Here is a 26,961-nt window from a genome sequence, read left to right as displayed (position 1 = left end):
TCCCACCAAGGGTTTAATTGCTGGATTTCCTACTATTTCAAGCACGTCTGTTACTTTCCTGCGCATGCTCAAACTCAGATGGTGGCATCCCAGATTACAGGCTCCAGGAACATCTTCTAGATTCCACAAATTTCCTTTCAAAAATAAAAATCACACCCCAGATACACCTCAAACACTTACAAGACATACAAGAGATGGACATGATAACACTTCGGAAGTTTTGAAGAAAACTTCCACTAGTGGCTGGTGGTCTTTGCTCTGAAGATCTCACACCCAGCTACCAACATGTATGTTCTTTAGAGTTTCCACTTAAAATCTGAAAAAAACCCCTGCTTTTCTTAATTTCTGTGGGAGAAGTCATTATTTCTCAACTCATCTTCAACTTTGAGAAAGTTTAGTTCTTTAAGGGGCATGATATCTAGATATAATGTTAGAAACAGCACTTATTCTGCCTTAAATCACACCACCACTGAAAAAAAAGGCTAAATATTGAGAATATAATTACTACAAAGTTTTGTTCTGTAGTTTAGCGCAACTGCATTCAAGTCACAGCTTACACACGAGAGAACTGTAGTCTTCAGAAATAAGAGAAAGATCTGCTTGGTAGTGAAAATATAATTTTATTTTTAACAATAGCTGCCAGCAGTATACTGGTATATCTGTAAAAGATGTTCCAGAGAGTGAAAGACATAAGCAAACTACAATAAATTGTATCAACTCTTCAAGTATTTCTGCAAACAATGCTCTGATTCTCCGTGTCCTGTCTCGGGAGTCTCAATCTCCTATTCTGCTCCACTATTCTCCTATCCCTCCCACCCCCTCCAGAAACAAAATGTAATAGTTGGTGGCACAGGTTCTGAGGCAGATTAAATATTTTTCACTTGGGATAAAGCCTTCTTCTGAAAATATTGATTGGTTGTGTTCAGATAGCACTCTTGAGCGGCAAGGAGTAAGAAAAAGTTGACTGTACTTTGCCACTTTTTGTTCTCCGTTGAGATAGGCATCAGTGGGTTTGGCTCAAGCATCGTCAATGTATTCATGTCTGTGCTCCTTTGATACGAAACGCTAATTTGCTACTTTAGCATAAAAAACTTGATTACATCTCTCTTTATCATGGAACTGCACGCAACTCTCAACCAGTTTAGACATGCCCGTTGCGGAAAAAAACCCCGATTTTATGGGAAAATGGGAGCGGACAAGCTACGTGGCTGTGACCGTCCCTGTGGGACAGTTACACAGAGTAGCAGTGAACACTGGATGGACAGGAAAGCTTTGGAGTGCACAAAATCGCTTCAGAATTCACATGCCTCTCGTTCAGCAGGCAGCTCTTACACATAAGGAACCTCTTCAAGAACAAAAGCTTTGTTAAGAGGCAAAACAAAAAAAATCGTGCATATAGTATAATCTGTTCTCCCACACAAAGACAGGGTGAAGATGATGGATTTTCCCTTTATGTTCAGGAAAGACACAAGTCACCTGTTTTAATGGGAATTTAAGCATATTTCAGGTTGAGAATAAAGTAAGTTATTCAGCATGCTAATACATGCAGCCAACTTGCAAACTGGAATGCCTACTTGAAAGGGTAACTGCTGTTTTTAAATCGTAGAAGGGGCTAGAAGCATCATTTTAAATTTAAACAGGGGGGTAGATTAATTGCCGTTTGATGAAATTAAAAATGCATTTAAAGATCAGATTGTAAACAAGTTGACAGAAGTCAAGAATTTACATAGTTATGAAAGGGCTTTTTTAATTAATGTAGAGCTGGTGATTGGGGCCAGATGAAAGTGCTCTACCCACAGCAGACGCGCAGGCTGTTCCACACCTCCCTGGCTCGGCTCTGCTGCTCTGGAGGGATCACCGAGAGCTCCTGGCTGCTCCGGGACGTTCTTGAAGGCAGCGAGGGGCTGGGCAGCTTCTGCCGCCACACAATGGGGCAAGAGGAAACCTAAAAAACTCCTTTCAGACAGGACAGTTAACAACATCCTAAAGGAACCGCCTTAGAAATCGCTAACCTGGTCCTCGTTTTAATTACACCTATAAGGGAAAGGCTCCGAGGCTCAATACTTCATTGTACTGAGATAAGAAACGCATTAGTTACAGCAAGAGGTTTAACTTTGTTTACAAGCTTTCAGACACGATCATTAAAATACTTAATGCTGAATATAATATATTACAATTGTCTGAAGATTGCCTAAAAAGTAGAGAGAATATATTAGCTATAAAAGACAACAAGCCTGGTACTTTAACAAGGATTTGTGTGCATTGATATGCAGGCAGCACACACTAGAAAACAGCATGAAAGTGTTTTCATGCTCATATGCACATAATTGCCTGATGTACTAAAGTGTGCACGCAAGGGCTAATTTGCTTTTAAAAGGAGTTGAAGCCTGATTACTACAACCTCAGACAACCTCCAAGGGCCATCCTGATCTAGGTTTTAAAGCAGAGTTAAAAATTTATCAAAGCTACGCCCACAATCACATTGCTTCCTATATTTTTGTTTTTTAAGGTTAATTATACAATGGCAAAGAGCACCAAACCAATGAGGGCTGGGTAGTTGGGGTTTTTTTTACCCTATGTGTCATTAAAACGTTATCTAACAAAAAGGAAGTCATTCCTTTTTCTTGATGCCACGTTGTAGCAAAGACTGAACCCCTACAGAGGATTATTATGGCTGAGAACCTTTATTCAGGATGAGAACGTGACATTAGAATACAGTAATTATTCAAAGGCTACAGTTAAGTTTTTCCTAACCAGGTCTCTCTGCAGAATTTTCTTTCCGTGCCTAAACACCCCGTAATAAATCCTAGTAGGGTTTAATTGTATCTAGGGTTGTGTTCAAAAGACACGTAACAGGATTGCGAACTGCCTTTGTACAGGAATTGTAGCTCTAGGAAGGCAAGACAAGGCACCACGAGCCACGTGTACTAACATGGATCCTGCACTCTACCTCTTCTACGTCAAACTAACTTCGTGGGTATAGAAAGTAGCAAAAGCAGGATGCTTAGAAAAGTCAGGCTGATTTTCATAAAGCCAGTGCTTACCAAAAAAATTAGTGTATAAAAGTGTTTATGTGAGCATTTCCACGTTATTGCAGAACGTTAAATATTCCAAGAACAACCTACCAGGAATAGCACTTTCCAGCTTCTAAAAATCAGTTAAATATAAAAGTATCTTTACAAAAAAATAGGCATATAAGTCTAGCATTCTTTGGAGTTGTTTATGATGGTCTTTTAAAAATAACCTAGCAGTTTATTTCATGCATCAAAATCATTAATTTTAAACAAGAAAACTATTCCCTGGTTTAGAAATATTTGAAAATTGCTTCTAAAAAAATCATAGTGCTATTCCTTAGTGTTGCTGTAAAAAGATTATGTATAGTAGTGCAATGATTATGATTACAAAAAATTGCAGTCCAGGTGCATGGACAAGCAATTAGGATAAATTCGATGTAAAGGACTGGATTTCACACACCATTTCTTTACCAGAGTAATTAATAGATTTCCTTTCAGGAAAACAAATGCATACTATAATTTAAGGCAAATGTTATCTGTAAAGGTCACTTTTAGCTTTCTTCAGGAAAGAAACAGCTTAAAAAAATTCCCAGACAGACTCCCCGTTTAACAGCTCTCGGTGTTGTCTTGCATCACTAATCATTGCACTGCTATTCACCATACACAGTAGCTATTTATCAACTAGGACACTAATGTTGACAGGTACTTCGTTTATGACAGCACAGATTTTGTAAGTAAATATCACCAGAAAGACCTATACAAAATAAAGGCTCTTAACTACCAAAAAGAAAGCCACTTGCAAGTTTTCAGCTGAACAGATAGCAAGCATCCAATTCGTCTGGTTTCATGACGGTAAAGGGCATCCTGACAATTACTCATTTGCTGCAACTCAGAATTCGAGACAAGTGTAAGTTGCCAATTTAAAAAAAAAAGCTTTATCTCACCAAGACACAACTAAATACTAACTCTGAACTGTGAGCTTCCTGCTAGAGCAGCCAAGCCTAGATTCAAAAACTTCCCTGATGTCTGAGGTCATTCAAAACCAAGTTTCACATCTTAGTCCATTCTCAACCATTACTGTGATTTCAAATCTAAGAGATTGGTTTTGTTTTTTTTTAATGTTGCCAAATATTCTGCAAATGGCTCTTTTGGGTAATAGTTTCCCTTCTATATGTAAATAGGATAGACAAGCAAGTACAGTTCAATGTGTCACAGGTTTGACAGTTGTGTATAGATCTTCTGGAAAAGCAATAAATTCCAAAATACATAAATATTCCTTGTACCATATAGCAAGACAGTATCCTAAACCAATTCGTAGAGAGGGACCAAATGTTTGTGAAGAAAAGTAGTAGGGGCAAGATAACCCTTCATAGTGAAGAATCTAGAGTTACCCCAGTGCAATATTAACATAACTGCATTAATGATATTCAAACTTGCTGTGAAAGGAGGTAAGAAAACACAAGCCTATAATTAAGTCTGCAAACTTTAGGTAATTACTGTACCTGGTCTATCCAACATAACTTTGAATAACTGCAAGTTCATGCAAAAAAATTGCTATCTTATATGAAAAGAGCAGTCTGTTAGAAGCGTTGTTATGGAATATGCAAGAAGTCATCTCTTTTGCAAGTGCTGTTTACTTGGTGAGTCTCTTGGCTACGTCGCTGTAAGCGATTTCAATTTCTTTGTCTCCAGGACAGGTGTTGGTGAATTCATCCCTGCTGTAAGCATTTGTCAGGTATCTCCAAATACCCGTCATTTCCTTGGGAATCTCAAAGTTGCGGTATTTTTTGGCCACCACCTAGAAGAAAATAATCCGACTATGAATTTACATCCTTCAGTTTAAACCACTTTTCCATCCCTTGCCCCTCTCTTGATAACTTTCCAAGGCGTACACTGGGAGTCACTTGTGAAGTGAGCAGAACCTGTCCCTCCGGGACGTGCCCGGGCCTGTCAGCGCTGCCTCGCTTGCTTTGTGCTACTGTCCTCACCAGAGTAAATCCTTCTGCAGCCAGGGAAAAACTTAATCTGTGGCTCCATCTGCAGTACAAAACTGACAAAGATCACTGGAGACAGCGAACAGAAATCAAACCACGATAATCTAGGCACAACTTCACTCTTGTAGTTATCCTAGGCTATCTCTTCCTAGACTTCAGACTTTTCTTTAAATAAAATCTTTGTGTTTCACATTGTGTCATTTACTTTGTTGCTAACGGAGCAGTTTTCTCCACAGATGTGAAAAGACATCCACTTCAAGCACTGACTGGTCAGAGGATGTTCACTTTCCCCCTCCTGCCTCATTCTCTTAAGCGTTGCAACTTCTTCCTGCGACCACATTGGTCAGCGCAGTAAAATGGGGTTTGGCTTGTGCCATTTTATCATCTGTGGCTCGGCTTGTCTGCTGATCCACTGAACGCAAAGCCCTTGTGAATCACCCAAATTTTATGCAATTTCAGGTACTATTAATACTGTAGTTAAACTTACATGGGAGCTTACAAATGGTTGAAATTAGTTGGACTCTAGAATGTCGTAAACCATAAGCATCTTGTCCTTCATTATCGCGTAACAATATACACGTCGTTTACCTTGACGATGTGTAGTTTGGGTAGCAGGTTGCAGTCTGCTAATGTCATCTCATTGCCATCCAAAAACTTGCGGGTAGAAACTGTAATGTCCTCCATGCTATTTTCATCTATCTCATCAGGAAGAGGAGAGTTCAGATACTCGTCCAGTTTCTGGAGGGTTTTCAAGAGGCCACGTTCTAAGGCTACAGAGGAACAAAGAGTCTTAAGAACAAAAAAGAAAGCCAAACCGCAGCACATAAATGTAAAAGCAAAGTATCATTTAGAATATTGATATCAGTACCAGATCTGAAAAACAAAATCCACATCACCATACTACCCAGAACAGGCCATATACTGAAGGATTTTTAACCACTGTACAATTTTTGTGGCAACGCTACTGCTGGAGCCGCCTTTGTGATCACTAGTGACACTGCAACTGAACAGAAATCCCTTGAAATATCACACAGAAGCAGGTTATTTAAAAGCTGGTTTATACATGAGTTTGCATTAATTTAAAATACTCTAAGACTCTCCACAAGTGTTTATTTTTGGTTTAAAAAGTGGCTTATGTCAGTTTCTTAAGACTGTTCCTAACAGGCTTAAACTAATTAGAATTAAGCTATGCTGGGGTTTATATTCATTTAAAAGTAATCTGTTTAATGTCACATGCTCATGAACAGCCACAACTGAGCGCGCACACTGCCGAGGAGGTTCAGGGAATGCAGCAGCAGAGGGCAGCACACCCCACAAAATCACCAAGTATTTCTCAGCTGTTTACAAATATTTTCAAGTTCTTCATTTAAAATACAGCAGAAGGGCTTCCCAATTTGTATTAAGCTATTTAAAGCTCTAATTGTGCTTTTTTTTAACCTCTTATTGATCTCCCACCTTCCATCTACTATGTTCTCTCCACACAAAAAGGTCTTAATCCTTTAAAGATAGTGACGGGAACTAAGCTTAGCCCAGACTGGAGCCCTCAAGCCCAGAAGGGTCAGATACCAAGCGAGCAGAAAGGCCTCGCAGCAAACACATGGAAACTCAACCGCTGAGGCATGACGCAAACTCTGCAGGGATTTCTTTCTGGCTGTTAAAATCATTTCTACTTCGTTCAGGAGTTTTGAGTGGTTGTCGCATAGAGGAGTTTCAACGCCAGGGATATTTCCAAACTACGTGTCCCTTACTAAAATTCTGAACCAACACTGTCTAATTGAAGTTTTCTTTGGAAGTGTTGAAATCTTTTGTCTCTGGCCATTAATTTTAAACCACAGGTTTCACTCAACATGCAGTAAAATGTCAGTGAGACACTTCATAGTAAATTTGCTCTGAAAAACACAAGACACCGAAACACTGTGTGCAGAGCTGTGAGCCCGCAGGGAACCTACCTTCATTAGCTTCTGGTCTAGAATTTTTGATAAATGCAGAAAATTTGGCAAATATATCCATTCCAGCAGTGTTTGATTCTGGATGCTTTGGTGAAAGTTTTAAGTACCTAAAAAGTACAAAGGAGAAGATCTACAGCACGTTTAGCAGAATGATGCTCATCATATATTAACTAGCACAAAATGGCCCTTAAAAAAATATTTTACATCACGTACATTTACCAATTTATCCATTTTCAGATTCATGTGGAGGACTCGCTTCTTCCATGAAATAACACCACACACTTCCATTTAAGTTCAAAATTTTTAAAGCCAACACAATCATAAAATAATCCTGAAAACATTTTTTAATATAAAGATGAGGGAGCAAGAGGGAGGAAACGTATGACAAACAAGAACTCCAAGCTGTGTTCAACGTCTGATCTTCAGTTTCTTGATGCTGAAGAACATCTTAATTAGTACAGAAAACCCTTTTGGGAACACTCCATCTAATCTAAGGTGACAAATCATCATTTTAACACTTACTTGGGTGGAGCCAAAACATCTTCCAGGAACTCTTCAATCTTATTGACGTCTGTTTTCACTTCACCATTGTAAGTGATGAAGGGCGGGTGAGTGCCTGGAGCCAAATTTTGAAGGTCTGCTGGTTTTCTAGGGTGAAATACAAACCAATACACAAGTAAGCATGGGACATCCCTGACCCCAGCTTTCATTGCTACAATCACAAAAGCACTGCCTGAGGTTTCCACACCCTTGCCGTTTTAAAAAGATATCCCCAGTTTTCCTTTTAAAAAGTGAATTTGCAGCTTGATTAGCATTTTGAATATATACTTGGTAACAATCAATTTCAAATACTAAAAACTCCTCCTATCTCTGGCTATGTTTTTTCTCAAGTCAATATAACGTTGACTAGCAGGGTGGATATATATACACCATAAACATTCTTCCAACATCTGCAATACGGAGTTTATATATAGCGTAATCTGTGATCAGTGATAATCCTCCCCTTTAAACAGAGCTTCTCTGGAAAGAAGCAACTCAGAGATAGAGCAGTATGTACAAACCATTTATTATGTGCACACAGGATCTGGTTCTAGACAAGCTGGCAGATGCTTAAACATCATGTTTAAAAATTATGCTCAAAGCTTCCTCCAGTGAAAAAACTATTTACAAATAAGAGCAGCACACTTGGGCAAAAGGAGGGGAATCCCCAACATCAGTATGACTAGACATAAGTGAAACAGAATTAAGCTAAAATACTCAGACATTTCTAAACCTTAAGTCCGTTTAGATGGTACCTCTTGCTATTCACACCATTTCCTTTCACACTAATCCTTATCAAGCTAAGTAAGTTTATTTTCCAAGCAATTGGCTTCTCTCTCCTCAAGTTGTGCTTTGATGCTGTAGGGACAAGGGACAACTCTGCAGGCATTTATTTCAAAGCCTGTACGTCAGCTGCACACATTCACCTACCTACCCATTCACCCCAAACGCCTCCCTCTTTAACGTAGAGAGATAACGTAAAGAGCAGATCCAGATGCAAAGCTGAAGTCAATATGAGATGTGGATTCATTACAAGCTATAAAATCCAAAGCACCATCTAAAAAGCTGTAGACGATTTTCCCCAATAGATCACGGCGGTATTAGCTAGTCCCATGCTAGCGCAACTGTCTCAGTGCGAGCAGAACTCCAACGACAGCACTGCCTGGCACTGCTTCAGTAGCTGCACTTCAAGCTTTTCTCTGATGGAGCTGCTGACTCCAGCCCAGGATGATGGCTCAGAAGGACACGGTCCATCTTCTCTAAGAACCTCTCCACATTTTAGAGGAGAAACGGCAATTCCTCGTTCCTCAGACCATCCCCGTGTCCCGAGAGCCGACAGCACACGTGGTCCAGATGAGACACAACCGCACAGTTCCATTTCTGTCAGGCTGACGTGTCACAGAATGACCATCACCTCCTGTTCGTGCTGTGCTGGACGAGGAACAACAAACGATACCTGACCCAGCAGAAAACTCGCCAAGATAAAGTTGTCCCTTCGTTACTGTTTGAACAAATCCAAACCAGACTGTAACCCTTGGACGGGGTTTGTGCTTTGTGTGACGTGGCCGCGTCTCTGAGCCAGCAGCAGGCACTCCGAACCGGATTTACTGAAGACTGGAAGCACAGGTTAAGAAAACCTGAGTGCGCTGGGCAGGGGAACTGGATCAGGAATACACGCAACCACGGCCACTGGGGCAGCTCGAGAGAGCGGTGCCCTCAGGGATACCACAAAGCATCCTGTGGAAACGTCGCTTTCCATTTCTTACAAAATTAAGAACCCCTGCAGGAATTTCATGTCCTGCCCACTGCTGAACCTTTCAAAAAGTGCAAACAGCAATGGTAGAGAGTGTCAAAGTGCGTATGGCAGATACGAGCACTCAGCACTAAATGTAAAACTAAATGAGAAATCTGATTTTACACTGAAGAACATTAAGCACCTTGCTTTCAGCCAGGTGACAAAAGTCTTGTTAATCCAAGGACTCAGTTTCCAGTTTTTAAGTTTCCAATAAGTTATTCTCACCAAGAGTTGCCATCAGCCTCTTACTTTTAGGATTTAAAGTCTGTTATTGGTTAATGCTTTAAGTAGCTTAACACTTCATTTAAATAGAGCTTTGTAACCCACAACAATTACAGGAAGTCATTGTGGCTCACTTCCAATTTCACATGTTGGCTAGATAAAATTCCTCAAAAGGAATGTTATTTTAAAAACAAACACAGGCGAGACCACCAGATTTGCAGTAATATTAAAGGCAAGATTTTATTTCAGAAACAGACTAGTCTAATGAGCCAACCAAAAAAGTTTTCCAAAGAATCCGAGTGCATCTCAAGGATCTCAGAACATTTTACTAACCCCTCTTGCCACTCCAGTCAGACAATTTGTATCTTTTTAGAGAAAATGAAAGCAGATCAACATCCCACAGCCAAAGCCCAAACGTAATACAGGGTTTGACTTCCAGTTTGCTGCTCTTGCCAGGGGATCATTAACAAACCCTGGTTTACCACATACAAGCCACAGCCCTTAGAGCATCACGAGTACACAGGAATATCCCTACAAGGCTAAGAGGGCAACTTCCCTTAACAGTCAAGCAAGAAGGCAATTAAAAATGTTATAGTGAAGTTTACTTCAGAGATAAAACTGGATGGCTTTAAAAAAAACCACTCCCATAACCATTCAAACCAATTCCACAATAGCCAGTACCTGCCCCACAGTTTACGGGGATATTTGGACGCAGGACCGCACCCTTAAAAATCTGGCTATCACTAGCTAATTAAGGCTTTTTAACACCAGAGTTCAAGTATAAATATTTTACCGCTTTGCCACAAACTAGAGTAGCAATTAGAGTTCAAATAACTTCTTTAAGACCAGACAAAAGCCAGCCACCCAATGTAATACACTCTACAGTGATTTATAAATTACACAACTGCTACAATGACTGTCTGAAGAGTAACACGAAAAAATGCCAGCAGTAAAGAAGCCCTGTCTCCTGTTCCTAAGCAGTATTTTACACTGCTCAAGTTGCATTCACCTCTGCGCAGTCTTTAATATTTACCAATCTCTTTATTTAATATTTGTCTGTCAACATAATTGCAAAACCACACAATCAAGATGTTTGAAATGGGATTTCAGAAATGCACTGAATGTTGTTCCAAGCCCAAGGAATGGTTTGTGCACTGCAGCTCTGCTCCACTCACCACGAGCCAGATCTCTGAGCACTGAAACGCTGCTTCTGAAAAGGGAAAGAATAAAGCTTCTGTCTGACTAAATAGGAGCAAGAAATGTATCATTTCTTTGAAAGGGCAGTATGTCCCACTTTGTTTGCCTATGTGCATATTTTTGTGTCTTACGAGTAGAACTGCAAAATGTTCTTTTGTTAGCGCAGTATGATGTCCGATGCAATTATGGAAGGGAAAATACACACCAGAGTCAGTCACATCAGACTCAGATTTTCCTCTGTCCCAACTTACTCCCTTGTGAACTTTTGTACCCAACCATGACCTTTTAAGCCTCACAAACAGACAGAGTTTGCCTGACCGCTGTGCAGAAATCAGGCTCTCAGGCAGAACCATGGTTTGCAAGTAAACCTTTTTCTTTTTTTCGCCTAATAATATAAATTCAGATGCTTAGAATCATTACTACTCAGCTCTTCAATGAGTTTGTCTCTTTCAAGAGAACAAAAGAGAAGGCAATTGGCTTAAATAATGTACTTGTAAAAGCAATTTCTTGTGACAATATTACAAGTATTAAGGCAACATCTAGGACCTATTATCATTCTGGTAATGCTAATGGGAAAAAACACCATCTGGTATAAAACATTTCCATTTAAGCAGTTAATTGAATTTGACATTTTGCAAGCTATCCTACTCTGCAACTACCTACTAGACAATCCAGAATGTCGAATTTGTATTTACGAGGCTTTATTTTAAGTCTGAAAGGAATTAAGTTTGTATCAACATCAATTCAAATCTGAATTAGCTTCAATGGTCCTTCTTTGCCTTTACCAGAAAATAAATTCGGTGTACAACAAAAACATAGAGTTCATTTGGCCTATTCCTGTGCGGTTTTTTTTAATTTTGCGCTTAGTGCTTTCCCCTCCCCAACATAAAAAACCTGAAAGCTTTCCTTGTGTAAGAAAGGACGATTTTAAACATCTGCAACCAATTTATAGTCTAAAAGTTAGTTTTACATCCCATCCCCCCATCCAATTAACTCAAAGCTGCCAAAGGCACACAAATAAAGCCAATTCATCAGGCATCTTAAAGATATTTCTCAGACTGGTTCGGCAGTGAAAACGCTTCCAAATATAAAATCTCTCTTTTAACCTTCTTCTCCTCCCCTACCGCCCCAATAACTGCAAGAGGTTAAACAACACCATCACTAAAAGGAAAGGAAGCCCCAAACTCCACACAGTACACAAGCAACTCCAGTGATTTTGAAAAATTAAAACAAGTCATTGCCTTCAAAAAAATTACCAGAACAGGTTTAAGTCTAACAGGGTGATTTCTTTCTTACACATTTTACACTTGATTCATTGGAGAACACTGTGTATTTCTATTGGCTTTATTTCTGAAAATAAGGTTTGTAAGCACTGGCAGTTTCTCCTCTCTCCAGAGAGCTCAGTGACTAAGGTTACAATAGTGCTGTGAAAACATGACTTCACACCAAAAACAAATACAAGGCTTCTGCTGAATTTAGCATTACCACTTCTAACAGAAGTACACCCAGCCTTAGAAAATTAAGACTCACCCTTCTTAGCCACTAAGGTACACACTTCACATAAGAGGATCATTTACAAAATTTAAGAGAATTTATCAGACCAGTTGGTTTTCATTACAGATACTTACAAATAACCATCAATGAATGCACCATTTACATGGAGTATTTTCTGAGGACAGATTTTCTTTTTATTGTCAGAAAATGAGGCATAATTTAGAATTTCTTACCTCTTCAGGTCAACTGTTGTGACGCTGAACACCACTCCCTTCAGCCACAGAATCATGAACAGCCTCTGAGAAAAGGGACAGTTTCCTATGCTCTCACCATCGCTGCCAGCCTGCAGGAAAACACATTATTCATTAGCAGGTAGGACTGTGCCACCCACACGTGCTCACAATTACGGAAAGATCTTAAATAAAGACAAATGATAACAGACCATGGGTTTTATTGTCTGTACAGTCTTCAGATCACTGACTCTGCCACCGACCTAAGCAGCTCCCAGCCAACCCTCACGGCATCGTGCAAAACACACAAAAACGAGCATCCGCAGAATATTTAAATACACTTCATATGCTGGGAAGGTACGCACGGACTTCTGCATCATTCTATTTCTTTTTTGTTTTCTAAATACTTGCACCTTCCAATTTTTTTTTTTTTTTTGCTGTAGACATAACAAGGACTTTATTATGATGAAATTTGCACATTTATGAAGTCAACTAATCTATTTGACATGTCCTCTAACAGCTGCTCACAAAATGTATCCAAACAAGATTTCAGATCACAAAATAAGTTATCTTTCACACTGAAAATGATCCAACTGCTCTTAAGAGTCAAGAAAGGGCAGCTAATCATACTCATCTGGGCAGCCACACCTTTTGATGGCAGTTTTCCAATGTCAGTATTGTTCTTTATTATTCTTTTTTCCTTCTCCTACAAGGCACAGCTAATTAATTGTAGTAATCTTCCAGTGTATTGCTTATATCTCTCCCTGTGTAATGCTACAGCGAGCCAAGTGCAACCAGGAACTCTGGATCTTTATTGTACTGCAGGTGTTGTAAGGAAAGACATAACTAAGTACATAGAGACTTCACTGACAATAAAGTCATATTCCAAAGCCACTTTTTATAGGCAATTTATCAATTAGTCTTTGTCCTACCACAACAAAGGTCCATTGCATAGCAACAGTAAGGCACTCCAGGGCACCCAGTGATGGCATGCATCTCATGATTGCTCTGACAATGAACTACGTACTGCTGAGTTGGAAAATTTAGGTTTTAATGGGCTAGAATTAGACACTTGAAACCTTGAATCTTGCTATAAAATTCAACCCTCTGAAAAGAAAGCTGGTTCAGTAGTTAAAACAGCCACATACGTCAGATTATCTTCACACTTTACATTAGATGAGTTTCAAAGGATTTTGCTTATTATTATTAGAGTACTTCCAAGAATAATTTTAATCAGTACAATTCTCAGAACCTGGCTAATTCTTTCATCATTACTATCACCTCTCAACTAGGCCATTTTCAAACATATTGTAGGATATGCCAGCTGTACCCCTCAGAGAAATGACAGAAAACAACTATGTTCACTAAGCACCGGGTACTTAAAAGCAGAGCTACAAAACCTCATGGTGCCTTTGCTGATAAGGCCGAGACTCCTTTAATAGTTACCGATCCATACCAGGGCACGAGAATTCATAAACTGATTTATGTTGCCTCAAGTTTATGGTCTCATTTCTACAAGTATCCCTCCCGACAGAGCTGACTATCCTTCTGAATACTTTGTTGTTTGTCTTCAAACCTTTATTAGTGTCATTAATGAAGTTCTGAAAGAAAAAGAAGTTGTCTTTCTGCCATAAATTACAGATTGCCTCCTTTATCTTTGGAAAGTGAAGTAAAACTTGTAGCAGACCAACAATACTAGATTGTTTTAAAAGCTGGCCCGTGACTTCTCGGTGTTCAGGAGACTAAACTCTAAAAGCATCTACAAAAAGGATAAAACAGAGTCAGTTTGGTTACTCTGGGCATTCTGCTTCACATCGGCTCAATCCACAATACTCTATTGTGCATGTAACTGCTTTGAGGATTCTTGTTCCTATATGGATTCACGTGCTCCTACATCACAAGATGCTTCCATGAAGATTCCACTCTGCAGCCTATACCTAACAGCTGTATGTTCTCACAGATGTTAACATTAACCGCGATGCCATCCCTCCAGACAGCAGCGTGTCTCAGGATTTTCCACTACAGTTACATTCCTGTGATTACACTGGAACAGACGTTTCCTGCAGGTAAGTGATGCCATTGTAGATTTGTACTCAGCTACAAGATCTTACCTCCCTTTGAAACATAATGAACAGACATTTTTGTATCAGACAGACTTTGAAATTTAACAGCTTCAACAATACAGTTTGAAAGGAAGTTAGGGTGTTGGATTAAACCCCATGCCTTCTTTCGTATGATGTAATTCCACCACGGAGCTTTATTATTTCTAGTGCAAGTTTTAAAAATTGCAACAGAAATAAATCCAACTCAAATTCAGAAGGCAGTTTTGTTTATTGTACTACAAATGAAATCTTAGCCCGTCTGGAACCCAAAGCAAAGCCACTTCTAAGTCACAAACGGAATGAAAAATGGTTTAAAATTTAAGGTATAGCACAGAGCTGTGGCCTTCATTAAGGTTCATTTTCCCAAGCCAAAACCAATACCAAAACCAAGGCAAACAATGAGGACCAAAAAAGGTCAAATGCATTTACGCTGTAAAGCCAGCTTGTACCAAAACTTTTCTTCTCTCCCAACACAAGCGTAACATTCAAAATGAGCAAACAACAAATAGCATCTGCTTTTGTTTAAGTGAGATAGGCTTTTTGGATTATTTGAGTCAAAAAAAATATTATAGCCCACTAACATACGGTGTTTGGAAAAAAACCTAATGCATTTTCAAAGCTGAACAGCTAAACTGAGCACAGACTTTTCTGTCTACATTCAAACGTTTGTCCCACTTCTGCTCCAAAAAGTCCCAAGTTATTCCAAGCACATACTGGGAAAGGAATGCAGTCAGAATGCCAAGAAACTTCTGGCTTCCGTGCTCGTGCAAGGAATTCTGCTCTGTAACTGCTTGCCTGAGAGGCCCGTTTTGTGTCTTGGTGTATCTGATGCGCCAGGAGCTGCAGCACAGACCTGTTACAACCGGCATGCAGATCAACGTCACGCTGGATGGAACACGTCATTCTTCATCCATCACATCAGGAGCTTTTTTAGAGGGAGATAAGTTTGGTAGATTCTTCAAGAGTCAGTTCTGACTCGGATTTTCTCCACTGGAATAGAGCTGCACTGGCAGTAATCTATAATCCTTTAAATATTGCAAGAATATTCTGAGATTCTGCATTATTCGTCATGCAGGGGGTTAATCATGTAACGATTGTTTCTTAGCCAGAAATCTGTCATTGCCTTGTTTTTATAATTCAGGCCATAATACTCCAGGATATCTTCAGTGTCTAATCCTAATAACTATCAGAGTGAAGAAACTATTAAATGTTGACTTCTCTGTACTAATGTCAGTGTAGATTATTTGTTTATTACACGAGATTATACTCATTCTATACCGACAAGCTTTGAGCTTTATTTAAAATTCTTTCCAAAACAGGTCTAAAAATCTTTATAACTAGATAATGTAAACCTTCCTGCTATTAGGGCTAATTTTCAGTTATCACCAAATGAAGCTGCCATTATCCACGGAAGGACATGTACTCAAGAACACCATCATGTATTTCTGTTTCACTGCAGGGAAAACTACCTGAGAAAAACAGTATGATGCATACGTGCTGCCTCAAAACAGCAGATAAATATCACCCCTGCATGTTTCGTGAACAGTAAACTCATTTCAAAAAGAGAGTAAATTAGTAATAATCCTATATGAATTACTGTTTTGAGAGGAAATGGTTTAAAGTAAACTAAGCGATTCAAGTCAAAAAAACACAGCAATTCAAAACTGGTTTAACATTCCACACATAAATATTGAAAATGGTCTGGTAATATCAGTCTAAATCCTTGCGGTGTCTGCTCAGACCTTTATCTCACCAAGCTGGATAAACAAAATTCCATGCTGTTTAGTGAGCAGTGCTTTCAGATAAGATGTAAAGAATTACATCCATGAAAGGACTATAACAGTATTTGATGTAACACCAATCAAACGCCTCCTCCGTATGGTGCCAATGTACCGATTGCTTTGTGTTTTTGTTCAGGCAGAAGATGGATGAGCCGCGGGGATGTTATCTGTGAGCACCCACCCTGCAAGGCAAAATAGATCTTAAAGGGGCCCGATGTCTCAAATATTAATGAAGCATCATTCAAAAGAAGAAAACAGGTGACGAGGCAGCAAGCTGCAGAAATCAAGACTGAAAAAGTGTTGTCCGCAATACAACAGTGCCCTTCTGCCACTAGCCAGGCCAAAACTTAACAGGACACTTCAATGCACAAGAGCGGCATGTCATAATAAATGAGGCTGATATTGCTGATAACCTAAAGAAGTTCCCTGCCACAACGAGCAAAAAACAGAGAAGGTCAAAACTAGGGGGGAGGGCGGGGAAGCCCGAACAAAATAAACTCCACAACAAGGAAGACAATTCTGTCCTGCAAAAGATTCAGAATACTATTAACAGAAGGACCTTTACGCCCTGTTTCAATATAGATAAAATATTTTATTACTATTACCAGGAACCGATAGGTGGTGGCAGCAGCAGGCACTGCTTGCAACACGCAAGAACTTAAACCACTCATTTTCATTCTCTTAACAGCACTGCAAGTGAGCAAGTAAATCTTACTCTAACCTTAACATGGAAAGATTGCCTACAGATACTTGACACACGCTGCTATGAAATACTTTTCGTCATTCTTCTGATAGTAATTCAGCTATGCTGGTAAGTATAAAACAAGGAGTACTGAAAAAGAACATTAAAATAGAAAATGTAAAGAACAGTATTATCAGGACAGGCAAACTAATGGAAGTAAACTAACTCTCAGGCTCTTTATTTTTCACATAACATCAACAAAACAGTGATGCCAGCACAAAACCAATGGCAACTGTGAATAACTCCTTGCAGCATGTTTGTTCCCTTCTGCCAGACATACCAATGAGAGTGTTCAAGCAATAAACACTTCATAAACATTGCAAAAACATCCGCCTGCTTCAATAATTAGCCCATGAGACCTGCTATCAACATATCCACGTGAAAGATAAATGAAAAAGGCCTGGAAAACATCTACTACGCACACCTTGCCCTACAGGATCTTACCAGCCCACACGCACGCAGAGGTGTCCAGGAATCATGATATGGAACCAGAGTCTGGACCACCTCATATAAAAGAAAAAAAAATTTAAATCCACTCACAAAGAGGACAGAATGAAGAAGATTTAAAACACTTCCCTAAGACAGTTCTGCTAGGCTCAGAGATTACGATTGTCTTGACCTCATCTTTATGTTAGACTACACATTTGGCAAAGCTCTTCAATATCGAATATACTATTTAATTTCCTACATTTCAGTTCTGAGTGCTCACTACGGCTGATATTTGTCGTGTTTATGAACCAACTCTCTCATTTAAAAGTTTTTTCTCAATAGATTAAAAAAACCGTTGCAGGTTTAAAGACCCACGTCAACCTCTCAAAAAGAGACCGGAGCAACGGCAAATCTCAAGACAGCTTCAGGCTGCTGGTATCTCAAGTGTTGGGGTGCAGGTCCTGTGTATTCCAGCTAATATTGCAGCACAGCTTTTTAATTAAAAAAAAAAATTAAACCTATCCTACCCATTTACCACTAAAAAGTCACTAAAGACTCAGTCCAAGAACAAAATAAGTTTGTAGCAACCATTAAGATGATTTATTCACACTATTAAATGTCTCTGACAAGCAAGCAACCTCCTGCGATTCTTTCACAATGTTAAGAAGATTCTAAATAAAACATCCAGCGTCACTCTCATCGCCCCAAAGGTCAGCAGTTTGGCACCTTATACAGCTATTACTTCAAATTCGCCTGTGTTCCTCGTGTTGTGTGTTGTCAGTCGATGAGCCCACAGCATCACAAACCCTCCATCATGCATTTTCTGCCGTCTTCTTCTCTAAATGCCATTATAAACTAACCTCCACCCTAAGTTTCCCCAATACCTTTCAACCGCTTTTGAACTCAGAAGGTAACTTTTTTCATAAAGGAAAGTACAAAAAGTCTAAAATGATTAGTTGGTATTTTCTATACGCTGATTGAGCGTATAGCAACCTTGATCACCACTGCCTCTTGACAAGCTGCACCATCTTTGCGCAATTTGCAATCAACCCAACTTCCACATCAGCTGAAACGCCTGTAAACTCAAAAAGCTTAAAAAAATTATCTGAACTCCCTGCATTTACTTGAGATCTGGCTATTAAACCAGGGAAAGGAATGTTTATCAGCTCATTCCAGTAGCCTCTGAAGTCATTACCTTTCTGATAAGCCACGGTTGTGTTAGACATTTGAGTGTAACAGTAATGACCAATTTAGGACGATGCTATTTTTAGCTCTGTGATGCTATTCCTAACAAAATAATTAGCAGCCTTGTCTCGTACACTTTCACGTAACTCTTGTTCATTGCTACCTACTGTAAAGCTTTTGTAAAAAGCTATGGGATCTTCGCATGTATTAAACTTCACAATTCAGAAGAAAGTAATTAAGCCCTTCTAGTTCTTTGGAGAATAGAAATTATCCCACGTTCATCCTTTGGGAGAACCAGACAAAGAATCAAAACCTGCATTAAATACTAACTATAATTTTCTTCAGTGAATAAATTAGCTGAATGATATGGATACAAAGACGTGGGATTACTGTGGCCAGCCATGCACATGACCACCACCTAGCCGGACAGAGGAAAATTAAATTATTCATTAACAGCAGAAGCCTGCTGTCTCTTCTGTCCCTCTTACTCCAGTGGCAACACCTCTCACAAAGGGATCCAGTTGTAACAAACCTCAGTAAGATCAAAAGGGCCAAAGTGACTGAAATTTGCTGTGTAACAGCCTGACGCATTCTTGCGATATCCTATTAGGAAACTATAAGCAGGTAATTAACTATACAGTACTAAGGGTTTCTTTTATAGTGCTTGAAACTTGCCTTTGGGTACCTAGCATAGGAACTTGAACAGGCATTGTGTATGACAATGATTCTCTCCCTCCACACGTCTTAAATTTGTTAACAAAGCACAGCGTGTGCTTTGGTCACAGCCCAAGAGTCTCATTTCCAATCCTGCCCCCAAATAATCAAACATCTATAAAAATTATAGGAAAGAACTGCAAACCTTGTTACTGGGGCTCAGAAGGCCAAGCAAACTTTTTATCTTTGGCATTTATGAGTTCTTCAAATAAACATTAGAACGCGCGTCACTTCTGCAGAACACAAAACCAAAGAACTCTGTTTATGGTATTTTATAACCTAATTTACAGAGCTGAGATGAGCAATGAGTCGGACAGACGAGCAGAGAGGAAGGTTTGCTCCCTGTTGCTTCTGGTTTCAACACAAGCAATAGGCAACTCACTAACAGGCACCTCTCCAAATGTATTTATTGTGCATCCCTTGGGAGACGGTATCCAGGTTCTCCAGTTGCAGGGTCGAACTTCCTCCGTGGGGACGTTTCGCCTTCTCTCATTAAGCTTCAGTACAGCATGTCTCACTGGGGCAGCTAATACATCCCTTGGAAAGACTACAGAAATATACTTATGCTTGCTTTGATTTTATTTTTAGACAAAACCACGCAAAAACTATTTCCTTTATTTAAGAAAAGCAGCTCTCCAAAGTACAGACCAGCAAACTCTCGCCAAAATAGTAATACTTCAGCAGAGCCAAAAAAACTCTGAAGCTGATCCAGTAGCACTGACTGATCTCATCAGCTCTTCTCATGAAAATATACAGATATGACTTCACTCCTGGATTACACTCCTATATTTAGTTTATACCTAATATGGACATTCAGTGTACAGAATTAAGTAATTTCCTTTCCTCGTGTCAAGTTCCTTGCCCTTTGTCTAGCCAACAATACAAGGAATAAGTTTGAACTCTCAGAGAACTCACACACAAAGACATCTGTACTTAACAGCAGTTCAGCTTATGTTTTTCACTTCAGCATAAACAAACACAGCATTCAGAGCCCTAAAAATCAGATTGTGCCAAAAATGCACGTTTGACCTGAACTGAAAAAAACCTCAAAACAAAAATCTCCTGAAGTCAAAAGTTGTATTTAAACTCATATCAAGGCAACATAATGATTTTGGGTTTGGGCGATTTAACTGCTAAAATGTTCACAAACTCTTAATACAACAAATGAGCATAGAGTACCTAGCATCTATTTTAAAAGCGAAACTATATCATTCCAAAGAGAAGAATATGCAAGGCAAAAAAAGGAAAAAACTTGATCAGCACAGTAAGTTGCTTGTTACAGGTTATTTACAGAGAACTTTAAAGATAAAAATCAGATTAATAACAAGTAAATTATTTTTCCATGGATGGTCAAGCACCAAGCACCATCTTAATTAATTGCCAAGTGCAGTTATCCAGTCTTAAAAAGCAGTTCTTGTGGATTTCTAAATGCTGTGTGCAGCCCAGCCAGAACTTGGGATTGATGTAGGCACTGTTATAAGAGTGTAGGCCTTGTGTTAGTCACAACACAATGAACATCTCATTTAAAAGAGAATCAGAGCAAGCTTACACCGCTGAGAAAATAACAACATCCATGGGCTTTTTTTGTCCCTTTTAACTAATGTATACTTCTAAAAAAATCAAACTTGCAACCTCAGAGTACAAAAGTCATTTTCCAAAGTACATGGATTACTGTTTAGCTAGAGGTTCAACGAATTCCCCAGCTACATTTTTCCAAACACAGATTTTTGTAAGAGACTACACAGCCTTCAAAAATCCACAAGCTCAGATCCAGAACCAAGTGCTGCTCTGTTCACCCTATTCATATTAAAAAGACAGTAACACTCTTCAAATAAAGAACTCTCTCTCCTCACTCTTTCCTTCCACAAGATCACGTCAGGATAACCGGTGGAAGACTAGACAGAGACACTGAGTCACTCCAGGCTGCCAGGGTAACGATTACTAACTTCTTAGGATGCTAAGAGTGTCACAGTGCTGCCCAGTAAAAGATTATAGGAACGTCCCGCCCACTTCCCAACAGTGAAACCCAGTTTACATCAACGTTCTTCATATCTACGTGTTACTTCTCAACAATCAACTATCTCTATGTACAGACAAGACACATCTTTTAAGAAGGTTTTCCTTCTCAGACCATCCTCAGCTCAGCCAGTTTTCAGACCACTTTGTGGGGAAAGAAGGAAAAGTGCAGGAGTGTCAGACACCTCTCAGCTGCAAAGTAAAACCCCAGTTCTAACTCATCTGAGCTGTCTACATGTTAATCATTGGAAAGGGAGGGATAGATGCCAGTGACTAAAGCCATTACTGTTGGAGAGTGTTCAGAAGCAATTTCGGACCGAAGAGGAGCTAACTCATCTGTGTAATCTCTTTGAAAATGATTGCTAGGAGTTTTAAACTTACTTGGCAATAGAATTAACATCTACACTTGAGACCATCTTTGTACTTTTAAACTATATTGTACCAAGTGCACCAGTTTCTGCATTAGCAACTAGATTCAAATCAAACAGACACGGATGTTTCTGGCTATGAGGACTTTCCCAAGCAGAATTTAAAGGAATATAGTTTGCTGGCCAAAGAAGGAAAAGGCCTCATTTATAACAACTAAACACAGGCTATACCGAGATGGTCACGCCTCAGTTTATAAAGGGATCCTTTACGATACTCTGGTATTTGCTCACGAGAAATAAGCCGCCCATGAAATTCTGCTATCTACGCCAAACGCATATCAAAGACAGACTGAGAAAGTTCTCAAGTGCTGAGGTTATGACATCAAAACCTCCAAAGGATGATCTGGTACGTCAGGAGGAGACTTATCTAATAAGATTATCAAGTGACAAGCCTGCCCCTGACAAGACTATCCCTGAGAAACAGCATTGCATGTCGCTAGTCCTGGTATTTCCCTGTATCAATGTTCCTTTTAATTTCACAGCTACAACAACAACAAAAAAAGACACAAGATTGTGGGATGGCTTGTTATAAACCAATATACATTAGCTATATGACTCCAGAATGACACGTCTGAGCTTACGTAAGGATACGCACAGGCAAAGAGGAACCGTAAGACAAAGGCAGACCTGGATGCGCTTAAATCACACAAACCACACTCCTCCTCTCACTCAGCCCTGAGCTAATATCAAGTCTGCTGCTAGAGATGCACACACATGCATCCCTTTCCTGCCATGGGCTCCAACATTTAACTGAACAAAACAGACCTAGATCCCTAACACAAACAGTTCACCTGCCAATTTTCTGTTTAATTCAGATACACAAAAATGTCGACAAGCTTCTGTTACAACCACTGGGAGTGTTTTAGAGTGGGCTATTTATTAAATGTGAAGTCACAGCTTTTTTTTTTTTCTCCTGACAGTACAATTCACAGGTAAACAGATAGCAGACACTATCTGATTTTCAAAACAGGTGCCAAATTTCGCAATGACATCTTACTTGAAAGCTGCCAGCAACTCAAGGTCTAATTAATTTGCAAGTACACACACGTTACAGAGTTGAAGAAGAGAGCACCTTCCTTAATGGTTACCTACATCTACTATAACCCACCTCACGCCACCAGATATACAACTACGAATTTCTTGTTTGTTGAGTTTCTTCTTGTTTTTTTCTTTAACACCAAACTTGTTGACCATGTGTGTCTTCACCTTGCTATTACCAGAAGAATGCAATCACCAACTGCCTTCTCCACCACCAAGGGCTGAGCTCTGGGCAGCTCCCATCCCCAGCTCCTTCGTACACTGTCCTAAAGAAACCACACTGGTAATTTTGTAAGCTCTGTCCTGTGGTTTCCGCAGGTGAGTGGTTCTATTTGATCAAGTCAGTCCACTACACTTTTTATTTACAATAAAAATCCACACACATCAACTAAATTGCAGCTGTTACAAGTGGCCTATAAGAGCTGTATTCAGATCTGCTCTGAGTTTCTGCATGCACATTCATTACAATGCAGTCTTCACTACTCTAAAATGCCACTAGGGCATATAAAAATATTCTTGGTAGACAATGGAAGTGAGCCTCCCTCATTAATAAAACATGCCAAAATATGAGGAAATCAGATCCAGCACTAGTTTCCCCTCATCAGCTCTCAGAGGAAAGTATTGAAAAAATATTTACACTTAGTTTAAAAGAGATCGCAGGCAGCCCACCACCACTGTAATGAAAAAGCTGCTCAAGCTACTCATTATGAGACCAAGAAACAGATTATTGACCCAAGTCTCAGCACTGTAACACATTTTCTTACCTCAATATCCTAATGCCGCATTTAAATTATCACAGACAAAGAAAACAGCAGACTGATACACTGTCTTCTTGAATAAATCACAGCAATTTGCTGGTGACAAACAATCCCATAAAGTTATTCACAACTGAAACCCAACCAAGTGCGCACTCCTCCCTGTGCCATGCCCATCCTATTTTGTTACTGATCACAATTTAATAAGATTCAACCCCAACATTTTGGGCATGAAGCCAAACAGTCTCTCCGGCTTCACAGGTTTGTTTCTCAAGCTTTAATCCATACCTTTGTTTCATCTTAGTCTGGCTGCTACAATCCTTTGTATGCAGGTCATACAGTTACCGCCCTTCAGCCGCAGGCATTTGGCAGGGGTTTCTTTTTTGGTCAAGAAGTCTTTCCACTACCTCTGTCTTAAGAGCTTTGCTGACTAACAGTGCACAGGTAGAACCAAGACCCCATATACTGCTGAAAAATGACTACATTGCAAAATACTCTTAACATTCGCTAAGTAACTTCAGAATTTTTCTAAAAGTAACCAGGTGAAAACTGCACAACAGAGAAAAGCAGAAACTGAGCTTACCTTTTACAGGGGAAAAAAATGACTAAATCAAAGTCTAGTGCTCTTCTAGACAGACACGGTTAGTTTTACTGAATAACCATAAATATTCTGCTTGCATTTGATGAAGTGATGATCTTAATGAGCCAGGTATCGAGCAAGACTCCTATTAGCTTCACAAAAACACTGTTCCAATAATACTCAACAGCTGCAGTAAAGCGTGGCACAGGCTGCAACACCCAGGTGAAACAACTATTTTGGTCTGTCTGCTGGGGCGGGGGGTGTTTTTCCTCTGCAGGATTTTACAGGGAAATAACCTCTACCTGAAGATCACGAAGGCAGACAAGAATAACTTCTTCTTTAACCTGAACTATCCTGAAGGCGGGCAGCACACAGCCTGCAGCAGTCATTCACAACACTGGGAAAAGGCTTCCTAGAGGCAGATAGTACTCACTGATAATCCTGAACATTACCTTCTTAAATCCATGCCAATAAAGAAGTTTCAATTGAGAGGGACAGAAAAATTCCCTGCTTTTTCCACTTCACATACTTTAACATGAAGTATCCCCTTAAAACAGACCCACAAAGTTTATTCCCCCTGCCCCCAAATCCTTCTGCCATCAATCACTGCTCTAATTTGTTTAAACATAGGAAAAAAACGGTCAATGAACTTTAGGACAGATGAAGATGAGTTGGCATGTTATATTAGAGAAGTATTGCTATAAATAATTCAAAGTAATCTGTAACTTAATTGCTCTACTAGTGAAGTTCTAACCTCTACACTAAGAACCTAAAAATTCCAACCAAAATCAGGTCTGGAATCCTCCACCGTGATGCTTTCCCTGGGTCTCGTTACTGCCTCCCGAGGCTACTAAAACGTCCAAAACAAGGAAAATTCATTGTTTTAAAAGTATCATTTAATAAATCTATACTGAACAAGTTATTCGCAAAGCTCTACTTAGCCTGCTGGAAATTTTCATGTTTGTCATCGTGGCTTTTACACTAAGCAATCCCAAGCTCTCAGATGAAGGCTTTCCATTATGTTCTCACTGCAACAAAAAGAAACCTCATTTGAAAAACTAAAATACTTCATTTCTAGAGAGGTTTTCTTCCAAGTGAGTTTAAGCACAGGAAGATTAACACCGTTTACTCCCTGCACTTTTGATATGAAGTGAAAGGAAGATGCTGCATCGCTAGAGCCCCAGAGGATGCAAAATATTGCATCATACTGCAATGTATGAATGCAGAACATGTGGGGATACCATACGGTATCTCTGCCAGGTAAGGGCAGCACAACTCACGCTCATCCTTCTAGTTTAGAAATAAAAGCGGTGATGCGTTTACATGTTTCATTTCTCCCCCAAAAGCAGACTTCTTAGGCAGGGGATTGCGTGAAAAGTAACTTGTTTTTTACTACCTTCCTGCGCACGCTCGGGCACACAATGCAGGGAGCTGAATGTCTTGCGGTTCAGAGCCAGACACCCCTCTGTGCTTCCGATGCCCACGGTCCTGCTACGCGCCAGCTGCAACATTTGCTCTCGGGGAAAGAATTTTCCAGCAAACGCACGCAGACACTTTCCCCAAGTGCCTTACTTGCGGGCCGCGCTATCGCTCGCTCCATCTGCACACACTGACTCAGCCCCGGGTCCCCGCACCGGGCACACACCCTCCGCTCCCCGCCCCGGGGCTCTTTTGTGCGCGGCAGCCCCGCACCGCCACGGGGCGTCGCCTCCAGCCGGGCCCGGAGCCGCGCTGAGGGGAGCCAGCCCCGCGCTGCCGCCGCCCCGCCTCGGCCCCGGCGAGTCTGGGGGCGCGGAGGGGATCGGGGCTCCCTGAGGGACAGGGGGTGCCAGAGGCGGCGGCCCCCCCTCAGTCCGCCGGGGAGGAGCGGCCCCGAGCGAGGCGCTGAGGGAAACTTGGAGCGGGCGGGAAAGCGGCGGTTGGGGGAGGGGGCGCCCAACGGTCGGCGCGCGCGCTCGGCGCCGAGACGGGGCTGGACGGGACCTGCCCCCCCCCCCATCTCCGACCCGCGCCGCCTTTACCTTCACGAAGAGCTCGATGACGGGCTCCTTGTCGCCCTCCTTCAGCCCGTTCACCGGCACGGACAGCGCCATGCTTCAGCCTCCGCCCAGCCCCTCGCCTCGCCCGCCGCTGCCAGCCGGGACGGAGACTCCGCTCAGCTCCGCTCCCCCGCCCTGAGCGCGACTGCGCCCGGCCCCGCCCCAGCGGCACAGGCGGCCGGCGCGGGGGGCGGGGCCGGCGCGGAGGGGGCGGGGCCGGCGCGGAGGGGGCGGGGCCGGCGCGGAGCGGTGTCGGTTTCCATGGCGGGGCGTGGGGGGTTGTCGTAGAGTCACAGAACCCCAGAATGTCAGGGATTGGAAGGGACCTCAAAAGCTCACCCAGTGCAATCCCCCCGCCGGAGCAGGAACACCCAGCTGAGGTTACACAGGAAGGTGTCCAGGCGGGTTGGAATGTCTGCAGAGAAGGAGACTCCACAACCTCCCTGGGCAGCCTGGGCCAGGCTCTGCCACCCTCACCGGGAAGAAGTTTCTTCTCATCTTTCAGTGGAACCTCCTGTGTTCCAGTTTGCACCCATTGCCCCTTGTCCTGTCACTGGTTGTCACCCAGAAGAGCCTGGCTCCATCCTCCTGACACTCCCCCTTTCCATATTGATCCCCATGAATGAGTCACCCCTCAGTCTCCTCTTCTCCAGCTCAGAGCCCCAGCTCCTCAGCCTTTCCTCACACGGGAGATGCTCCACTCCCTGCAGCATCTTC

At 41.0% G+C, this 26,961-nt stretch overlaps 1 protein-coding gene across 1 annotated transcript; it reads right to left on the bottom strand.

Moving 5' to 3' along the window:
- Positions 1 to 600: 600 nt before the first annotated feature.
- CLIC4 (chloride intracellular channel 4) lies at positions 601 to 26,436 on the bottom strand. Its single transcript, XM_065650571.1, has 6 exons — positions 26,227 to 26,436; positions 12,439 to 12,548; positions 7,480 to 7,605; positions 6,958 to 7,064; positions 5,597 to 5,778; positions 601 to 4,812 (listed from the first exon to the last, which is right to left on the bottom strand). The coding sequence occupies exons 1-6, from the start codon at positions 26,296 to 26,298 to the stop codon at positions 4,648 to 4,650; spliced, it is 762 nt and encodes a 253-aa protein (XP_065506643.1). The 5' UTR covers positions 26,299 to 26,436; the 3' UTR covers positions 601 to 4,647.
- Between the last annotated feature and the right edge of the window lie 525 nt (positions 26,437 to 26,961).

This window comes from Caloenas nicobarica, chromosome 23 (genome assembly GCF_036013445.1).
Source record: "Caloenas nicobarica isolate bCalNic1 chromosome 23, bCalNic1.hap1, whole genome shotgun sequence".
Classification (NCBI taxonomy): domain Eukaryota; kingdom Metazoa; phylum Chordata; class Aves; order Columbiformes; family Columbidae; genus Caloenas; species Caloenas nicobarica.
Note: the sequence above shows the minus strand (reverse complement) of the source record. Positions and strands in the feature narration are given on the sequence as shown.